Source organism: Bidens hawaiensis, unplaced genomic scaffold (genome assembly GCF_021521415.1).
Source record: "Bidens hawaiensis isolate Kalapana, Puna unplaced genomic scaffold, B.hawaiensis_p1.1 tig00033876_1, whole genome shotgun sequence".
In the NCBI taxonomy this organism is placed as follows: Eukaryota; Viridiplantae; Streptophyta; class Magnoliopsida; order Asterales; family Asteraceae; genus Bidens; species Bidens hawaiensis.
This window is the reverse complement of record NW_027495839.1, coordinates 76,532-96,162: the sequence shown is the minus strand read 5'-3', so window position 1 is coordinate 96,162 and position 19,631 is coordinate 76,532. Positions and strand designations below refer to the sequence as shown.

Sequence of the window (19,631 nt, the reverse complement as noted above, 5' to 3'; positions counted from 1 at the left end):
AAGTCACGCACGATGGGAATTTCAGAAAGTTTCTTCTTTCCTTCATCGGGTTTGACCACATGAGCTAAGAACGCTACACATTTCTTCCGCAAAAGTCTTCGGGCTTCAGTGCATGACATAAGTTTAAGACCGTTAGATGGTTTCTCGCCGTAGATAATAAGATCTTGACCATTTTTCCGAGGAATGCGAATCAACTTCTTGGCGCAGATTACTTCGGCGCGATTTTGCGAGAGCCAGTCCATTCCAATAATCACATCAAAACTTCCAAGGGGCATGGGAATGAGGTCGATTAGAAAATCATGTTCATTAAGGTTAAGCGTGCAATCTTTGATCACGGAGTTTATTAAAATAGTTTCACCATTAGCCAATTCAACTGAAAAGTTTTCGTTTAAGTTTACTCGTGGTCGCGCAAGTTTTTGTTCAAATGCGCGAGAAATAAAACTTCTATCGGCGACAGTATCAAAAAGTATAGATGCATATTGTCCGTTAAGTAAAAATGTACCATTAACCACGTCATTATTCGCTTGCGCTTGGGGCGCGGTTATATTAAAAGCTCGTCCGCGCGTCACTTGGTTTGAAATTTGGTTAACCGGATTAGCTTGCGTAATTTGTACTTGCAGTCTCGGGCACGCGTTCCGGAAATGACTGGGGTCACCGCAGTTATAGCACGACCTGGGTCTTGGATTAGGGTATGTTGGTTGTGGGTTTAGCGGGTAGGTTGGTGGTGTTTGCGAGATTGGGTTGACGGGAAGGACTCTAGAGTTCTCAGCAGTGTGACCAGTACGGCCACATCGGTTACATTGTCGGCACGGGACTTGAGTTGGATGGTGAAGTCTACAGGTTGGGCAAAAGGGTTGGTTTCCTGTGTAAGGTTTCTTAGTTGACGGGGTAGGGAGTGCGGGATTGGTTAAGGCATAGTTATGGACTACAGGGGGTGTTGGGTAGGTTGACAGTGGGTTAGGAGCGTATACTGGAGGTTGGTAGGCGGGTTGCTGGACAACGAGCGGGTTGGTAAGCGCGTAGGCTTGATGTTTGCGCCTGCGCTTGAGGTTGTTACGGTTTGAGGGTTCTGGCTTGGTTTCTGTTGGTTCTGGGACAGTCTTGGTGAGTTTGGTCTTCTCGGCTCCCCGCAGGAACAGGGTTCCTGCCCTGACATGGTTGTCGCTGAGCACAGCGGCCAACTCGATGGCGTCAGAGAGGGTTGCTGGGTTCCTGGCCCATACAGAATCTTGAATTTCTATGGGGAGACCCCCAAGAAACTTCTCGATGGCTCGGCGGGAAGGGGTAACTAGGTGCGGGACAAGCAAACTTAGTTCGTGGAAGCGCGTAGCGTACTCGCGCGCTTCGCCACTGTACTGTTTCAAGTTCCAAAATTCCTCCTCAAGGCGCTTTATTTCGTTGGGAGGGCAGAATTCTCTAGTCAAAAGTTCCTTGAATTTCTCCCAGAGCATGCTAGAAGCAGCCTCTGCGCCACGCGCGTGAGCTACTCCGTTCCACCAAGTAAGCGCCCTTGATTCTAGGACACTTGAGGCGTATAAGGTTCGTCGGTCTGGAGGGCATTGGGTATGGAGGAAGGTGTTCTCAATTTTCTCGAGCCATTGGAGTATTACGGTGGCTCCTTCAAGCCCTGTGAATTTCGGAGGGTTACCCGCATTAAAGGATTTAATATTGTATCCGGAGGGGTTGGTATTATTTTGGTTTAAGGCTTGGGCTATTGCGGCGGCCATTTCCTGGGAACGACGCTGCATACGTCTGCGCGAGGCTTCTCTCCTCTGATAACGAGCTGATAGCGGAGGCATTCTATAAAAGTTTTAATTTTTTTTTTGTTAATATCTTGGTATGGGAAATCGTTTTAGCGCAAAGTATATCGTCGTAAAACTTGTTTCGCGGAGTTAAATGCTATCAAGTTTTGAAGTAAAATATGAATTTAAATGCAAACTTAATACAGGTAATGAATTCAAATTGAAAATCGACAATTCATGTATCACCATGACCTTTCAAATCTTCAATTTAAAATATACGAGTAAATGAGCATTGAAGGTTGACAATTCATGTATCACCATGACTTTTCAAATCTTCAATTTAAAATATCGAGTAAATGAATATTGGAGATTGACAATTCATGTATCACCATGACTTTTCAAATCTTCAATTTAAAATATCGAGTAAATGAATATTGGAGATTGACAATTCATGTATCACCATGACTTTTCAAATCTTCAATTTAAAACATAAAGTTAATGGGGATTGAAAATCAACTATTCATGTATCACCATGACTTTTCGGATTTTCAATGTTAAGTCTCAACAACAAACGAATATGCAAGTAAAGAAATGAATTGAAATTTAACAATAAAAATCGAAAGATCGCGAATAAAACATGAAATCATGTGCTGCGTATGCGCAAGCATATTTTATAAATATCGAGTAATTAACAATTAGCGCGCAAACATGAGATATTTCTCATGTGCGAGAAGGGACTCTTAGGTATTCTAGGTCGTTACGTCTAACCACCTATCCTAAAGTCACGGAGCTCTGATACCAATCTGTAACACCCCGACCGATGGCGGATTATACATCGGGGCGCCACGTATTGTTTCATTACTCGTGACACTATTTGGGTGCCAATATTTAATAAATACATTTTCATTGCGCACAGCGCAGAACACAAATCGTAAAGTAACATAAATCATATCATAACTTAAAATATTCAAATAACATAATTTGTCTTGTTACATTTTAATCTAAGTCCAAAGAAAAAGAAAACATCCTACGTGTCCTTGAGATTCCCAAAAGCAGCTACAGCAAACCTGAACATGTGTTAAAATAAAACGTCAACACTTGCGTGTCGGTGAGAAATCAAGTTTAATAGATATAAATAGATAATAACAAACACTGCGCGCAACATGTGCTTAACTGGGGTTTAACATAGGGTGTAATCAGATTGTGATCAAGCCTAAATAGATCATAGCTCATAGTTCAATCCGTGCTCCCAATCGAGCACCAAAACAAGAAATCATACGTGCATGTGTAAACAAAACAAGAAAACCGTAAACGATAGGTCTCTCGTGTTCATCTAATGGATCCATGAAAACTTCGGAATAGGCCGAACAAAGCGGTTAATGATTCACATATACAAATAAACAGCCAAGTAAACATCCATAACACATGGGGTTTTGCGCACATAAATTTCATAAACAAGTTTAAGACTCAAGTTGTACGAACACATGAACATCCCAAAACGTTAAAAATAAAAGGGGATTAAGTACGAGATTACTCACCTGTAAAAGGTGTGTTGAAAGATAATGCAAGAACCAACTTTTAAACAAGCGCAAGTTAACCTATAAATAAGAGGTTATTGGTTTAACGATTGTTTTTTTTTATGTCTTGAATATATGCAGTAAGTATCGATTTTTGTTAGTTAAACAAATTAAAACAAAATATATATATTTATATTTACCGAGATTCTGGGCAGAACAGAAGAGAAGACGGAGGCAAAGAGAGGAGTGGCGCTGCTGAGGAAACTACGGCAGAGAGCAAAGGGAGAGAGAATTGGGGAGTGTTTAAGTGTAGTGTGTGAAGTGTTAATAAAATTAGCTTAATTTATAGGAAAAACCCAAGGGAACACAATCCCTTGAAAAGGGGAAAAGATCTTATCAAATCAAGCAAAAGATACTAAAAAGCACAAGAAAACAAAAGCAAAAGATATCAAAAGATATGCTGGCAGCTGCAGGGGATGGGGAAAAGCTGACAGGTTACAGATCAAAGCATGGGAGGTGTCAGATAAAACACTGTTCAAGACATGCAAAAGAAGATTTCAAAAGATTATGTCAGTCACTTTTTCTGTCAACCAATAGGATTGGTGCGCATGCTGCGCCGAAAGTGGCTTTTCGGACAGATGTCGGAACTGACCTACAGTGCTCTTACAAAAGATAAGATATTTCAAAAACATACAGGCTGACTTAAACAGAAGAAAAGACTTAAGGTCTAGCGCGAGAAGACTCGAGCGCGCGCGAGGGCGGAGGCAGACAGAGAACAATTCTTAGCGCGCCGCGGGAAGAACTATAATCCTTAGCGCGTCGCGGGAAGAACTACAATCCTTAGCGCGTCGCGGGAAGAACTACAATTCTTAGCGCGCCGCGGGAAGAACTATAATCCTTAGCGCGCCGCGGGAAGAACTACCATTCTTAGCGCGCTGTGGGAACAGTTCGCCTCGCGTATCGCAGGAACAGTTGGTCTTCACGCAGGCTTCCTTGTAAGGAGTCTGGCGCGTGGAGCTGCGCAGACATCCTTAGGCGGGAAGAACCAAAGGACAAGCAAAGAGTTAGAAAAGGGGGGGTTCAAGGCGCAAGGGTTAAGCAGAGGGGCGGGACGGCGACAAGAGAGAAAAAGGGAGGCGGGACGGCGACAAGAGAGAAAAGGGCGGGACGGCGAAAAGGAATTATTATTATTAGTAAGTAATATAAAAATATATATAATTTATTTAATGTTAATTTTACAAAGATTAATAATCAAATTTAAATTATAAAAAAAAGAATCGGATTCGAAAACGGGTACCTGGGTCGGGTCGGATTGGGCAGTTGTCACACTAATTAAGATGAAAGACCAAAATCCTTCAAAAACACTTAAGAAGATAACCTTGAATCTTTGATGTTTGAGAGAGTTTTTTTTTTTTGGAGTTGTAGCAAGGGAAAATGAAGAGGAAAGGTGGTGTGTATATAGGGTACTGTTGGTGGTCAAATATGGGTGTGAGACACAAGAGTTTTCATGCAAAATGGATAAAGACAAAAACACAAAACAACAAAAAAATAAATAAATAAATAAATAAATAAAAATAAAAATAGGATGTTTTCAAGACCCAACAAGTGTGAAACAATATTGTAACATAAATCCATCATTTTGATTATAACATAAGCTTCGGTTTACAAATCGGGTCGGTTTACATAATAAACAAATACAAAAACGAATACAAACAAGACCCGAAATTGACGAATGTCACAGTTTCTTTTTCGACCGCAAAAATTAAAGCATTGTTCAAATACTAATAACCCATTCAATTGCGCAAATTCTATTAAGATTGTAGGTTTAGTCCAGGAGGCTAGTTTGAAATGAAACCTGGACTCCCTAGCTTCGTTTTAGAAAAAAAAACCCCCTTTCAACAGTTGCGGTTACAATCGGTAAAACCAACGCTAGCATCAATATTCGATAAACCAAAGGAAAAGTTGCGTGCTTTCCGGTTTACCGTACATTGAAGCTAGTGTTGGTTTTACCGGTTGCAATCATAACCGTTGAAAGGTGTTTTTCTAAAATAAAGCTTATCAAGACGGATTTGCGTAATCAAATGGGTGATGGGTATTTGAACAATGATCTAGTTTGTGCGGTCGAAAAAGAAACGTTTGATAAAGTAAAAGAAGATGTTGTAGTGGCTCAATTTCAAGCGTTCAAAAACCGAATAAGAGAAATCTGCAACCCATGTGCTTAAATTTATTAATGTGTTTCTATTTTTGTTTTATTTATATTATATAAAACACGGTAATAAAAAAATTTAAACGCTACCCCTGAGATTTTGTTTTAGATCCGTCACTGTCAATATTTAAATAGTTCATAAATTAATTATATATTATATAGACATATGTTTAATTATGTGATTTAAAATACGTTATACTTAATTTGAAATACAACTATTTAACTACATAATTATTTAATTATAAATTAATAATCTCCATTATAAAAAATAGTTTTATTTAACTATTTAATTACTTAATTTATTTTAAAAGTAATGATGGCGTGAAAATAATATGATTACATATGGGAAGAATGGGTATGGTAGTGCAAAGAGAAGAATGAGTGAAAATATGATGTGGCATGCTGACTAGACCTGCATGTTATGAGTGCATTTGTTAGGTTGCGAATAGTCTTATTATTAAGTTACCATTGAAACCATAGCTATATTTTTTAGCCAAGCCAAATGGGTCAATTTTTGGTAGGCAAAAGCCAAGCTATTTAAAGTTAAAACCAAACTAGCTCATATATAAAAGAGATTAACTTAAATTAGGCAATCCACACGCATGGTGCTGTAAAAATCAGTATTAGTCGGTGACCAGTTGTAATCGGTGAGCTACTGACTAAATTTCAGCAAAATATGACATAAATTAATAATTGGCTTATTTGTAATAAGCAAAGTAGTGATTACATCAAAACAGAAGGCAAACGGACAACATGCTATGCTGCTACCCCCTTTTTGAATTGCAAAACTCAATGTTTTAAAAACTACATTCGCTGATCTTGGAGGATAGCATTACTATGCGTGACCCGTTGAACTCGAGTGAAAATGGGTGAAAGTTGGGTGAAAATGGCCAAAATCAGTCATATTTGGTCAAAATCTTTGAAGTATGTAAAAAATTATACGTATTTGAAAAATTATATATAAACCTGTCATACTCGGTAGCCTGCCGCCCGATTAGCACCTAGTAAGTTTACAACACTACAAACATATGGGTTTTGGTTTATGATGTGTCTCAAATGAGTTGGGTATCAACGAGGCTTTAAGCCTAGAAACCCTCTAACGAATTTATGTGATTGTAGTTCATATTATGATCCAAGAAAAGGAAAACCGACATTGTATCGTTACCAAGACTGATCTTAATTGGATCCGCCCTCTTCTAGCACCGGTACAAAGTCTTTGACACAAACTTTGTAAATATGGGAATCAATATTGGGAAAATTCCTAGAATAACCATTTTTGACCCTTTTCAACTTTAGCCATGGTTTTGAAAAAAATACCCAAAACAACCATTTTTCCGTTGGATCCGACGAAATTTCATCAACCACCGACGGAATTTGTTAACCTGTAAAATTTCACTGTGTAAACATATTAACGGATCCGACGGACTTCGTTAAAGAACTGTCGGATCTGACGGAATTTTTCATCTCCTACCTCTCAACCCGTAAACCTCCATAACCAACCTTCATCTCCATGTTTCCTTTTTCTCCACAAAATCAAGCAAATCCATAGTGTAAATCGTTTAGTTTTTCGAGGAGAACACAATCATAGTGTTCAATTCACTACATCAAAAACCCCAAACCGAAAATCTAAGATTCGTCACTTTCTTGCACAAATTTCTCAACAATAGATGTGATTTGAGGAAAACAGACACTATGGTTATCTTAACCTTGAAAAACTAAGCGATTTATACCATGAATTTGTTTGATTTTTTGGAGAAATAAGATACATGAGATTGAGGTTGGTTATAGTGTTTTAGGGTTTGAGAGGTAGGAGATGAAAATTTTCGTTGGATCCGATGGTTCTTTAACGAATTCCGTCAGATCCGACAGTTTTTAATGAGTTCCATTAGATCCAACAGTTTGTGTCTTTGTGATGACTATTTAATGGCTAAAGTTGAAAAAAACTTGGCTATTTTGAAAAATTCTCCATGAATATTTTTTTTCTGAACGGCCAACAAACATAGAATGTCTAGTTACTTCGTACGGGGGTGACCCAATGGCTAAAGGCCACCGCCAGCTGGTCCAACCCAGCCGTACGGAACCCTTAAGAGCCTCCAAGTTATCTTCGATTCCAAAGAAAACCCACCCGCCCAAAGGTCCACTGATGGTAAAACCCGGATACACTTAGAATTGAACTTGAGATCACAAAGATCTCAATCATTGAGCCACTCATAGCCTCCTAAAATATTGTAAGTGATAATTAAACTTAAGAAACCCAACCTCATTACCATTTTGAAAAATTCCCCATCAATATTACCTAGACCTTTCAACTCTACATTAAAAAACAATATTTTATTAATAATAAATTACATTTTAACATACTCACTTGGCCCCAACCCCTCATGTTCTCTTCTAAGGACCACCAGGTCCACCACCATCATTTTTCCTTCCAACTTGATTGAACTGCTTGTTTATTACCATTGAAAAAGTCAACAGACACATAATGAATGCCATTTATTCTCAGTGGTGGCTTTATAACCCACCATCGAAAATGATTTTGTTCCCGACCCTTAACCTAAATATCTCCCCAAAAGCCAGCACTTTTGTTCATGTGATTAAGAACCGAGAATAGACAATAAAGTATAACTAAATTTTATTTTTTAGAGGCAATGCAAGACGTACGTGGGCTAACCAAAACCATTTCCAGGTTTACCTAAAGTATGGAGATCTCCTATACAACACTTTTAAGACAATGCAAGACATGTACCAACCAAAACTGCCAATTACTAAAATAGTGAAATATATAGCATGATTTAGCCTCTAAAATCACCAAAATCAGGCCTTTAACCTCATCAAACTAGGACACTAAAAAACAAACTTTGGTTAGATCTTCATGACAATGGATCGATGTTATCGAGGGTTCACGTTAGGGTCACGACCATTAAAGATACCAGTTTGTAACGTGTACGGTATTCAGTAAAACCTTATTGGGCAATCGTCCGCATGCTCAACTTGCGTTACAAACTTACAATACAAGGAAATTATATGCTCTTGCTGTGTAGTTTTAAAGCTGCGAAGCAACATTATTCACTCTTGAACTTGCGTATACGATCAAGGGAGTCACCTGATAACGTAGGTATTAACATTTAACGATTGCATTTAACTACATGACAGTAAAAGGCTCTTTTTTTCCTAGTATATGCATGTCCTCAATTCTCAAAATGCTGTCAAAATCTCAGGTTTGTGCATTTCAGTAGTAGATCTATTTTAACATCCCCCATCTCAGCAAAAGAAAGTAGAGCATGAAGAGACATTCTCAAGTTCAACATCTATAATAACTTCATTTATAGCATTATTATATTAATATAGTAAACAAAAATAAACATGAGCTACAATTTAAATTTAAATTGGGGGGGCACGCCAGGCCAAGGAATAGTGCAGCACCAATGCAACCCTCAAAGACCCCAATAGCAAGCTATTGTGATGGGTTTTTCCCCATAAAAAACAAGATTGACATCAAGTGAAACGATGCTCACATATCAGATATTAAGCTGATAAGAACAGATACTACACTTGATCTTAGCCAAAAGGCCGAGAAAGGTATGCTTATTCCCTTCTTAGGCTGCTGTTTATATAGGTAGTCCTTTCATCTTTGTATTCTCCACACAGCCAATGTGGGACGGTAATTTCTCCACACAATGAAAAAAGTTCTTCTTAAATCATGTTTTATGTTAAAATTAACCAATCTCTAATTTCTTATTGCAAACTTTTAAGTATTTTCTTATTTTCTTCTGAGGCAATGTGCTATGGTCGCAAGAAGATCAAATGGGAAGTGACATGGCATGTGAATGGTGAGCGGGGGACACTTGGCCAACCCCTTCATCACTCACTTTGGCTTCGTGGAAATGATGGCCTTGTTCACTTTCTTCTTTAACATTAGGGGCTTGTATATACGTAGTTAGTGAAGGCTTGTGCATGTGCAATAATTGAATTGAAGTATAGATTAAAAAATATGAGAGAAGGGTTTTAACATAAGTGAATAGTGAATTATTGGTAGAACACATAGCTTGCCAACTGACATTGAAGGAGAAATCAAGATTTGGGCAGGAGGCCACAATGTCTCAAATTCAAATCCGATCCCAACTGGGTTTTATAGTAGTGGTCCTTTGGGCGATGCATTTTTCCCATAATAGAGGTGGGCAATAAACCGGTTATGGGCCCGACCCTACCCGACTCGTGGGTTTTGGTTCCTAAGAAAAATCGTACCTGGAAGTGGAGCTGGACTCGCTGGAACCGGTTCCACCAATACCGGGTCAAAACCCGGAGTTCTTTCCTGACCCGGTTCTTGACTTACGGTTTCTACCCGGTTTCAGTTCTGAAAATACCCAATTTATGCATCTATAGCATATCCCAGAAAATGAGATAGTGGGTCGGGCTACCGATGCTCATCCTATATTGGGCTCTGAATCCAGCTTATATTCACGACAAGCCCATATACCAAGTTGATCAAACCAGCCCGGGTCCGATGATATTTGTCACCCTCCATAGGTTCCATTATCTCACTCCGAACCTCTTTCTTTTGTTTTGTGGATAACTCTCCTCCGTCTGCAAAACATTCACCGATCACTTCAAATTATCACTCAAAAATATGTCAATTTCATCATCTTTAGCAGCACCCTTATTTCCTTTATGCAATTCCTCTTCAAAACCCAAGCTTTCTGCCGTACATTTCATCCCAAATGCCTCCTCACTAACCTCCAAGATTCAGTTTCAGTTTCAACCACAACGTTGTTCCACGACAAGGGTTTTTGCTGCTCCTGAAGCCTTGGAACAAACCCTTGAGGTATAATTGAATTTGACTGCTGCCGTATATGTTTTTGCACTATTTTATTTTATGTTGGTTGAAATGATGTGAGCTTGTTTGGTTTGTTAGGCCGATGGTCCGGAATCGTCGACTGGGATCGCGGGCTCGGATTCGGAAAAGGTATGTTTTTGCTGGTTAATGTTAAAGGTGTTGTGGATTTGATATAGAATGGAGTAGGTTTTTGACAATGTAAGTGGTTTAGTTGGTTATTTTTAGGTTAATTATGTAGAATTTGTGGTTTATGCAAGAAAAAAGTGTGAGAAACTGTAGCAAACAAAGTCCTTAGTCCGTGTTCCTTTTAGGTTTATTTGGCATTTAGGTTCATGGGGTTGAGTCAAGAAATGATATTTTTGCAAAAATTATATTTGATTGTTTGGGTGAAAGGGGGCTGTGATTTTTTTTGATTATTTACGGTGAAATGTGGAGAGATAAATGCAAGAAGAAAACCGAAAGTTGGGATAAATGTCGAATTACATACTTTAGGCTAATTGTGATAAACTTTGTTTATCTGATTCTGATCATTCGAGTTGGCTATAATCACCTTCAAAATGCACATTCAAAATTCCCATAGTTACATATTTTACATTCAATATTCAAAACTTTGGCGTTATTGCATATTCTTCATTATTGGTGATTTGACATACCATTGCTGCAAAAAATCTTGGATGTCTTTTGGTTAGTTATATTTATTAAAAAATACGTCTTATGAAAAAAGGTGAGTTTCATATAAATGAATGAATCATGATAAGTACCATCACCATTTTACATTTGTCAGACCACATTCTAAGATTGTTTCATGCTTTTTAGCATGTAGTTAGAGCATTTGGGACGTGATTGAACTTGATCGTTGTAGAAATGGATTATCGAGCACATATTATTGTGTGGTTCACATTTGCTAGTCACATTTGTAAGAAGAAAACTCCGTTTTTTTACATTCTTTGTGGTTCCATTTTTTTTAATTTTCATACGGTATAGACTGGACCTAAAAGATGAACATGTTTAACGAGTAGTGACTAAAATGATTCAAGCATTCAACAAGATGTTAGTTTTAAACTTTTAATGGCTTCATTGCTTCTTAGGTAGCACCAAAACAGAAAATCAGGATTAAACTGAGGTCATACTGGGTGCCTTTAATCGAGGATTCGTGCAAGCAGATCATGGATGCTGCTAGAACAACAAACGCAAAGACCATGGGGCCCGTTCCATTGCCAACCAAGAAGAGAATATACTGTGTGCTTAAATCTCCTCATGTTCACAAAGATGCAAGATTCCACTTTGAGATCCGAACCCATCAACGGCTCATAGACATCCTACACCCGACTGCACAAACAATTGACTCTTTGATGCAGCTTGATCTTCCTGCTGGTGTTGATGTTGAGGTTAAGCTTTGAAAACATATTTGGAGTTCCTTTTGTTATAAATTCTTCAACTTGACACTTTTGTGTAGTGAATTTGTTAATTGTATCATTTTGTTGATTAAAGGAATGACGCTTGGTAAAGTAGTTTGTAATGCTTAATCTTGAAATCATGGTTCATGCATTTTAAATCGGCTTTTGGACCACAAGCGAGTGTCTTGGTGGTTTATAGATGGACTGTTAAATCAGCATTCATGTTTCTGTGCAACAACACTTTTCTTCGATCACTTCTAGCTTTTGTACTTTACAACTTATCTGTTGAAGGGACGGGTGATGATCGTGAGGGAACAAAGGTTACTGCATCTACTTTACACTTTTCTCTTACGTTTAATGTTCTGTCATTGACCAACAGTTGGTCGGTTTTTTCTATAAGTCTGGTTCTTCCTTTTTTCAACTTTGAGTGTCGGTGCTGCCGACTCAATGCTTGAGTTGCATTAGAAGTTTAGAGCACTCTTTGTGAGGTGTGACATCGTGAATTACACTAGATATCTGTTATTGTTGCCACTCGTCGTCGTTTCTGATCATGAGGAATGGCGCCAATCTAACTACAAAAAATCTCCAACTCTAGATGGGAGGCTTGTTACGATGATGAACTAGTCTTGACAACGAGTGTTGTCTTTGAACTATTTGAACAACCGTTAGCGTCGTGACATTGCCATAGCCCAACTTCGACATGAGAATAAGCCCCTTCAGTGGCTGGAACTAAAAACTCATTAATGCAAGCAGTCAATGTGTCGTATAAGACTGTCCGTTGTGCACATGTGAACAGGGGCGCTATCCCTCAGCCTTGACCAGTACCACGTTACCCGCAAACACCATAACGGCCTCTAGCGAGCATGGGTGGTAGCCCACTTGGCCTAATCTTTGGTGGACTTGGACTTTATTTGTTAGTGACAAATTTTTGGTGGACTTGGGATTTATTATTATTTTTCTTTCTACTTGATGTCTTTTTATTATATTATGTTTCTTATAATAATAATAATTTGTATTGTTTGGGTTGCTGTTTTATAAAACTAGTATAAATTTGGGGTTCTTTATATAATTTATAATATTTATAAGTTTGAGCTGTTTTTTTATATAAAACTAGTATATAATTTATATCTTTTATTTAAAAATATCTTTTATAGTGTTATTTTACATTTTCAAAAAAAAGAAAAAAGAAAAGAAAAGGAATGTCGATGAAGCCCCCGCTCACCTTAACCACAACAGACTTAGGTGGTTTCAACATGGGTTTTATCAAGTGTACAGTAAGCGTCCAGTCAGCGTGTTGGAGAGTGGGATATTTTATGATGGTACCGTAACGAACAGAACTTATGTCTGAGTTTCCGCCATGCCGCCATCGCAACGCGGGGTTTCATAACAACTAGTTAATTTGTTATAGAGATTAGCATATTTATCTAGTTTAATCCCATAAAAATTACGTGGCAGGGCCGACTCGTTTTCCCGCCACACCATACCTGCCAAACACACCTCTTTGTCTATCACAGCGAACATCTGAATCATCATTCGCTCGCATTGTGCTAAGAACGAGGTACATAAGCAGTGCCATACATTCATTGTTTATTCATCTCATCAGGTGATTTATTAGTTTATAACATGCATCTATACTGATGGTTTTGCCTTCTAATTTCATTTGATTTATTTTTTTCCATTTAATTGTTTCTTTTGATCTGAATTGTGATAACACTGGGTTCTTTGAGTTTGAATCAACAATTTTTAGAGTGAGGTTATCGATTTGGCTAGCTTTATGTTATGGTATTAAACTGGAGAGATGAAAGCTAAAGGGAAAAAGTCATTCTCCTCAATCCCACATCGGCTGAGTGAAGAATATATATATGAAAGTCTGGCCTATATGATCAGCGGCCCATGGATATGACAAGCATACCTTTCTCGGCCTTTTGGCTAAGATCAAGTGTAGTATCTGTTCTTATCAGTTTAATATTTGATATGTGAGTCATCGGCTCACTCGATATTAATCTTATTTTTTATGGGGGAAGGCCCATCAAAGTAGCTTGCTGCTTGTGTCTTCATGTGTCGCCTTGGTCTTACACTACCACTAAGGCATGGCGCACCCCTCCAATTTAAAGTTGAATTTTTGCTTATATTAAAATGTGCTGCCTGTTTCTGGATTGTCTTAATAAATGGATTTTACATCTTATTTGATAAAACAGGTAACAAAAAACTATAAATGTTTTATTTGACAGATGTTTCTTTGCATTCAGCCCTTTGTGTAAATTTTTCATTTAAGCTGGTGTGCTTTTCTTTCAAACAGGCTATTCTTTTTTTTTTCCCTTAATGTTGAATTTAATGTCTCTTGATGTTTTACTTTCTTTTGCTAAGATGGCGATGTTAAATAAATCTACTACTGCAATGCATAGACCTGAGATTTTGACAGCGCTTTGAGAATATAACTGGCTTGTAATGCTGATTTTATTAATAACATTTCACAAGTGATTGTTTCTGTAGCCAACACAAGTTGTAAGTTTTAGAGAAAGAATTTTGTTTATTGATGAGAGTGAATAATATCTCTTAGCTGCTTGATAACTAAATGGTAATATTCATTATTTCCTTGATGAATACTGTGCTAGTATACTTTGTATTTACTCTTAATGGTGCAGGTGAGGTGCCTGCATATTAAGAGTGTTGATATTTAGATACGAATAGACATGTCATAGGTTTTGTTTTTATATGGCCGATAGTTATCAGGGTCAAAGATAAGGAATACGGTCTATTGATAAGAGTATGAATGACCGACCGACGCTAGCTTCTTTTAGTTGAGACGACAAGTTCTAGTCACATTTAGAAAATGATTTAGTTTAATGCAAATTTATTAGTTAGGATTTAGAGTTACTAAAAGAGTTAAAACCATAGGGAAATTACTGTCCCACATTCGCTGTATGGAGAATACAAAGATGAAAGGACTACCTATATAAACAGCATACCTTTCTCGGCCTTTTGGCTAAGATCAAGTGTAGTATATGTTCTTAATGGCTCACACGATATTAATCTTATATTTTATGGGGAAAGACCCATCAAAGTAGCTTGCTGCTTGGGTCTTCAAGCGTCGCCCTGGTGTAGCACTAAAGCCTTGGCCTGGCACACCCCCCCAAATTAAAGTTCAATTTTGATTGTCTTGTGACTTTATTTAATGGTGTGTGTTAATCATAAATTTACTGTAGCTTGAGTTGGGTTGCCTGCTATGTGTATCCAAATAGAATATTTGATGAATGCATTTTAAATCAACTTTAAGCTGGTCACTTTGCTGTCTTGTCAGTATGATTTACTATTTTACTGCAGAAGATTTATTCTTTCTGCATCTTTATCATGTAATTTGTCTGTTGTTTTCATTTCTTTCTCATGGAAGAAATTCAACTCCCTAAGGTCAGTATGTACTGTAGCAATTGGGCTGCGTTTTATGCATCTGCTTAGTTGTTGACTATTGACATGAATGTTAATGATCAACAACTTATGTTGCTTATGCCTAATGATCAACATCTGTTGTAGTTTTAACAATTATTTTCTTATTGTAATTTTTGTAGATAATTGGTGTTAATTATGTAATTAGAAGTAAAGACAGGTTTGTGAGACAACTGCGAAAGATGGACTTTGTGACGAGGTCAAGGACAATATTAAGCTAATTCGTTAACCACCCTTTTTACTTCTTTATATCCGTGTTCCATTTTCTTGAGAGTGCTTTTCTTCATAATAAGATGCAGCTGGATGAACTGAGGCAAATATATGAAGAATTGCCAGAATTTTTAGAGGTGGTGCCATTAATTCCTATTGCAAATTTTATATATATATATATATATATATATATATATATATATATATATATATATATATATTCATGGAATAACTTCAATAAAGTGAAAAAATTACAATATAGTGGTAGGTAACCGGACAACAAGTTGTGCTGCAACCCCCTTTCGAATAGTAAATCCGATTCTATTAAACAAAGTTTTGGGTCTTAGAAGCCGAAAAATAACTATGCACGACCTGCTGAACTTGTTGCAAATTGTTTCTGAGTTTAACAAATGAGTCTACAATGGAACTTGAAGCAAAATTATCAAGTAACTTTGTATATATATATAGTTCGAATCTAATTATACCACTAATTAATTGTTGTCATTATTGGAACTTGCACGTCTAGAGACAAATTGCTTCCACAAGTTGTTTATATAAATAAAATAGGTTTGTTACACTGTTTACCATGCTCGATATTCACTTGCACTTAATGGGGAAAAAAAAAAGAAAAAGAAAAAACATGCCTAGAAAAGATGATATGATCCCCATGTGTGTTCTTACATTACTTTGCATTCTGTATGTAACCATGAGGTTTACTTGTTTGAGTTAAAACATAGCTGGAATTAGTCGGGTAGATAAGGTTTTTGGAAAATTGTAGCGTATAAGCTAATTCGTTCTTCCTAGCAATATCTAAAGTTTGTAGTTTTGTACTTTTAACAGTTTAATATCAGTGTAATTTGTATGCATCTACTTATATTTCCTTCAACAATAACACAATATTAAGTTTGAAACAGTAAGTTTCAGGGTGAAGGTATGAATAATGCGAGAAGGAATCAAGTAAGTTATCTTTAGTCCTTTATAAATGGATTTTGATTGTTGAGTAGCGGTCGATCAATTAATGAACATTTTATGCTTTTACAGTTTTTTAGACATTCGTCGACATTAATTTAAAAAATCTTGAAAAGCTAGTTTTAATAGATAAGATATTAATCTGCATTACTTGTGTCATAACTGGGATGAAAACTCAAAAGGAGAAAGGTCACTCCTATTCCCTCCCACATCGACTGAGTGGAGAGTACAAATATGAAAGAGCTGCATATATAATCAGCGGCTTAAGAAGATATAAAGCATACCTTTCTCGGCCTTTTGGCTAAGATCAAGTGTAGTATCTGTTCTTATCAGTTTAATATCTGATATGTGAGCCATCGGCTCACTTGATATTAATCTTATTTTTTATGGGTGAAGACCCATCAAAGTAGCTTGCTGCTTGGGTCTTCAAGCGTTGCCTTGGTCTTACACTACCACCAAGGCCTGGCGCACCCCTCCAATTTGCAGTCAAAGTTATCAGTTTGTCACCCCTATGCTGTTTGTTTTGGCATTTTTTAGTCTGTTATAGGCAATACTTGAGTGTCAATCAGATGCCTAAGGTCTTCACTGAGTCTGTTAGGTGTACCCAATTTATTATATAATCTCTTTGGTATTCCTCAATAAGTTATTATAACAGCGGAACTTATATTAGATGCAACCACTAAGTACGTACATATCGAATGCAGTTATGGACCAAGCATGTGATGAAAAGGTAACAGCTCAAGATGAGCAGTATAAGGTGACAAGTTGTGTTATTTGGTTGTTCATACTAACTATAGCCTTTTGAATCAAATCACAAGAACCGGTAGAAGAAAAAGGTAACATTCGATGCTATTAATGGTGATTTGTCTTTGTTCGTTTTATTTTTCCCGGTCGACCTTAGAAGGTATTATTCTTTCTAATTGATATCAACCTTGTTTAGACATGTTAAGTGTCATGACCCTCTCTTTAAGGTCTTCTGACCCACACAAGGTACTCTCTTATTAATCATTAACATATTCATCAATTATTAAATGATGATCAGGAAAGCTTATGTTATAACATGTTACATCAAGTTTAGATATTTATTTTAAGCAATCAATAACCAATTATTATATACTAGATTCTAGTGGTAGCCTGGTCCATTAACAAAAGCCTTAGGTTAGAACATGTGTTTCCAATTATACCAAAATTTTTAAGGTTGTTTCTATATGTACATGTACCACTTTTCAGTGGTTTATTTTAAGTGGATCTTAAATTTCTATATGCAGCACATGCGCCATAAATTAGGTAAATGTGTGAATAATAATAATAATAATAATAATAATAATAATAATAATAATAATTCTCACAAGTTGATTGAAAAAGAAGTGACTATGATTGAAGCGATTTATATGTGGATTATTGTGGTGTGTACTATTCTGGACTTTGGCCCTTATGTTTTTAACTTTACCTTAGGAAAGCAACTCAACTTCACACATCTTTTCAATAAATATAGTTCATTTTCTTAGAATACATGGGTCAAATTAGATGGATCCTCAGGTACACCATATTTTTTCTATCAATACTTGTTCGCCCCTTGACGTAAAACGGATTTACACCACAATCTTTTCGTTTAGAAGTTCTGAAATGAAAGTGAAACACCTTATGCATATGATATAAACGAACGGAAATGCGCTGTGATTAAATATAATTGTATATCTTTTTAGCACAATAAAATTCAAGAAACAAAACAATCACAATGAAATAATGAATACAGGTCCCATCCACTTCAAATAAAGTCATTGTTAGCAGCCTGCTAGACCTATGACTTTGGAGATGCTATAGGGGCCACAAAAATAACGTTACATGTTTTTTTTTTCAATATTAAGTAAATAAGTTTAAATGATATCCATAGTCATACCCCTGCAGAGCCACTCTGTGTTCCTAAAGTTTCCTTATTATTGCTCACTAATTTCTTGCCATGACAACTAATGGCCTGAAACAAGCTTCACCAACGCACCTGCGTGTAACCGATCAAATAGCTTCCGCCAAGAGAAAAAGATTCCGGAGAATTAAAAGCGCCCCGCTGACAGATTGCTTCACTTATCATGACCAAAATCCCGAAGCAGTTAAACAATGTCCCAAGTCTGTTTTTGATAATTTCTACCCGAATTACTGGAAAATAGCTGTCATATTATTTGCATATTTAGCTGCAGGCACACTTTGTTTTAGTCTAACCCAACACCAGGTTTCAGGAAAGAAAACAAACAGCATACTCGATGCACTTTACTTCACCGTTGTAACAATGACATCTGTCGGGTATGGAGACGTTGTTCCGGCTAGCACGCTCACAATCCTGCTCGCGTGTCTGTTTGTGGTCTCGGGCATGATAATTGTCGGGCTGGTTTTAGTTAAAGCAGCCGAGATTTTAGTGGTCAAACAAGAACGAATGCTAGAAAAGGCGTTACATCTAAATGAAACCATCAGTGAAGCACAAATCCTTAAAAAGATCAAAACAAACGCAGCGAGAAACAAGTGTATAATCTTGGTGGTCTTGCTTTTGGTACTTATGGCTGTAGGAACCAGTCTGTTACTTTCAGTTGAAGATTTGGATTTCCTTCACGCGTTTTATTGTGTTGTTGGAACACTTACGGGCCTCGGGTACATTAATAAATGTTTTTCAACAACAGGCGGGCGCGTGTTTGCTTTGTTCTGGATTTTATTGGGTACGGTTTATGTAGCCCAGTTGTTGTTTACTTTTGCTCTGTTGTACACCGAAAGAAAGCAACGATCGTTGGTTAAATGGGTTCTTAAACGAAAAACAACGGCTTCTGACCTCGAGGCAGCTGATTTTGATGGCGATGGAGTCATCATGTAAGTATAGTCTTAACTATTAAGTATAGAAATAGATATAAAATAACAAGAATTAATTTATAAATTTATAATTAATTAGCGTATGAGTTCTGATATATGTTTTTATTATCTTTTGGTATTGAACAGGGCTGCTGAGTTTGTTGTGTACAAGTTAAAAGAGATGGGAAAGATCAGCCAAGATGACATCACACCGATCATGGATGAGTTTGAATCACTGGATTTTGATAAAACTGGAACGTTATCTGTCTCTGATATTCGGTTATCCCAGACAGCATTATCAGTTTCTGATAGTATAGCTCCCCGGTTATCAGTGTAAGGTGTGCAAGTATCTTGAACATAAGCATTAGGAGCCTAAGGGGGATGTTTGGATGAGAGTTTGAACTGATTAATCAGTTCTTGGTGTTTGGGTAGAAGTGGATTATGCTTAATCATGGTCATAAGGAACTGATTAGTGAGATA

General features: G+C 37.1%; 2 protein-coding genes, 3 non-coding genes and 1 pseudogene across 5 annotated transcripts; 5 read left to right on the top strand and 1 right to left on the bottom strand.

Moving 5' to 3' along the window:
• Positions 1-8,854: 8,854 nt before the first annotated feature.
• Positions 8,855-9,048, bottom strand: LOC143585529 (U2 spliceosomal RNA). Its single transcript, XR_013144557.1, has one exon. It is a non-coding gene; the product is annotated as a U2 spliceosomal RNA (small nuclear RNA).
• A 1,039-nt stretch (positions 9,049-10,087) lies between these two features.
• LOC143585518 (small ribosomal subunit protein uS10c-like) lies at positions 10,088-11,813 on the top strand. The gene is made up of 3 exons (XM_077067288.1): positions 10,088-10,287; positions 10,378-10,428; positions 11,388-11,813. Exons 1-3 carry the CDS (start codon positions 10,093-10,095, stop codon positions 11,697-11,699), a joined length of 558 nt encoding a protein of 185 aa, XP_076923403.1. The 5' UTR covers positions 10,088-10,092; the 3' UTR covers positions 11,700-11,813.
• Positions 11,814-13,604: 1,791 nt separating this feature from the next.
• Positions 13,605-13,800, top strand: LOC143585527 (U2 spliceosomal RNA). The gene has a single exon (XR_013144555.1). It is a non-coding gene; the product is annotated as a U2 spliceosomal RNA (small nuclear RNA).
• An 861-nt stretch (positions 13,801-14,661) lies between these two features.
• On the top strand, positions 14,662-14,830 carry LOC143585530 (U2 spliceosomal RNA; annotated as a pseudogene).
• A 1,769-nt stretch (positions 14,831-16,599) lies between these two features.
• LOC143585525 (U2 spliceosomal RNA) lies at positions 16,600-16,795 on the top strand. The gene has a single exon (XR_013144554.1). It is a non-coding gene; the product is annotated as a U2 spliceosomal RNA (small nuclear RNA).
• Positions 16,796-18,070: 1,275 nt separating this feature from the next.
• LOC143585516 (two-pore potassium channel 1-like) lies at positions 18,071-19,504 on the top strand. The gene is made up of 2 exons (XM_077067287.1): positions 18,071-19,172; positions 19,299-19,504. Exons 1-2 carry the CDS (start codon positions 18,280-18,282, stop codon positions 19,486-19,488), a joined length of 1,083 nt encoding a protein of 360 aa, XP_076923402.1. The 5' UTR covers positions 18,071-18,279; the 3' UTR covers positions 19,489-19,504.
• Positions 19,505-19,631: the final 127 nt, after the last annotated feature.

Coding starts and splice junctions, on each gene's coding strand:
- LOC143585518 (XM_077067288.1), top strand. CDS start 10,093: ATGTCAATTTCATCATCTTTAGCAGCACCCTTATTTCCTTTATGCAAT. Junction 10,288..10,377: donor CCTTGGAACAAACCCTTGAG/GTATAATTGAAT, acceptor TTGGTTTGTTAG/GCCGATGGTCCGGAATCGTC. Junction 10,429..11,387: donor CGGGCTCGGATTCGGAAAAG/GTATGTTTTTGC, acceptor ATTGCTTCTTAG/GTAGCACCAAAACAGAAAAT.
- LOC143585516 (XM_077067287.1), top strand. CDS start 18,280: ATGACAACTAATGGCCTGAAACAAGCTTCACCAACGCACCTGCGTGTA. Junction 19,173..19,298: donor GATGGCGATGGAGTCATCAT/GTAAGTATAGTC, acceptor GGTATTGAACAG/GGCTGCTGAGTTTGTTGTGT.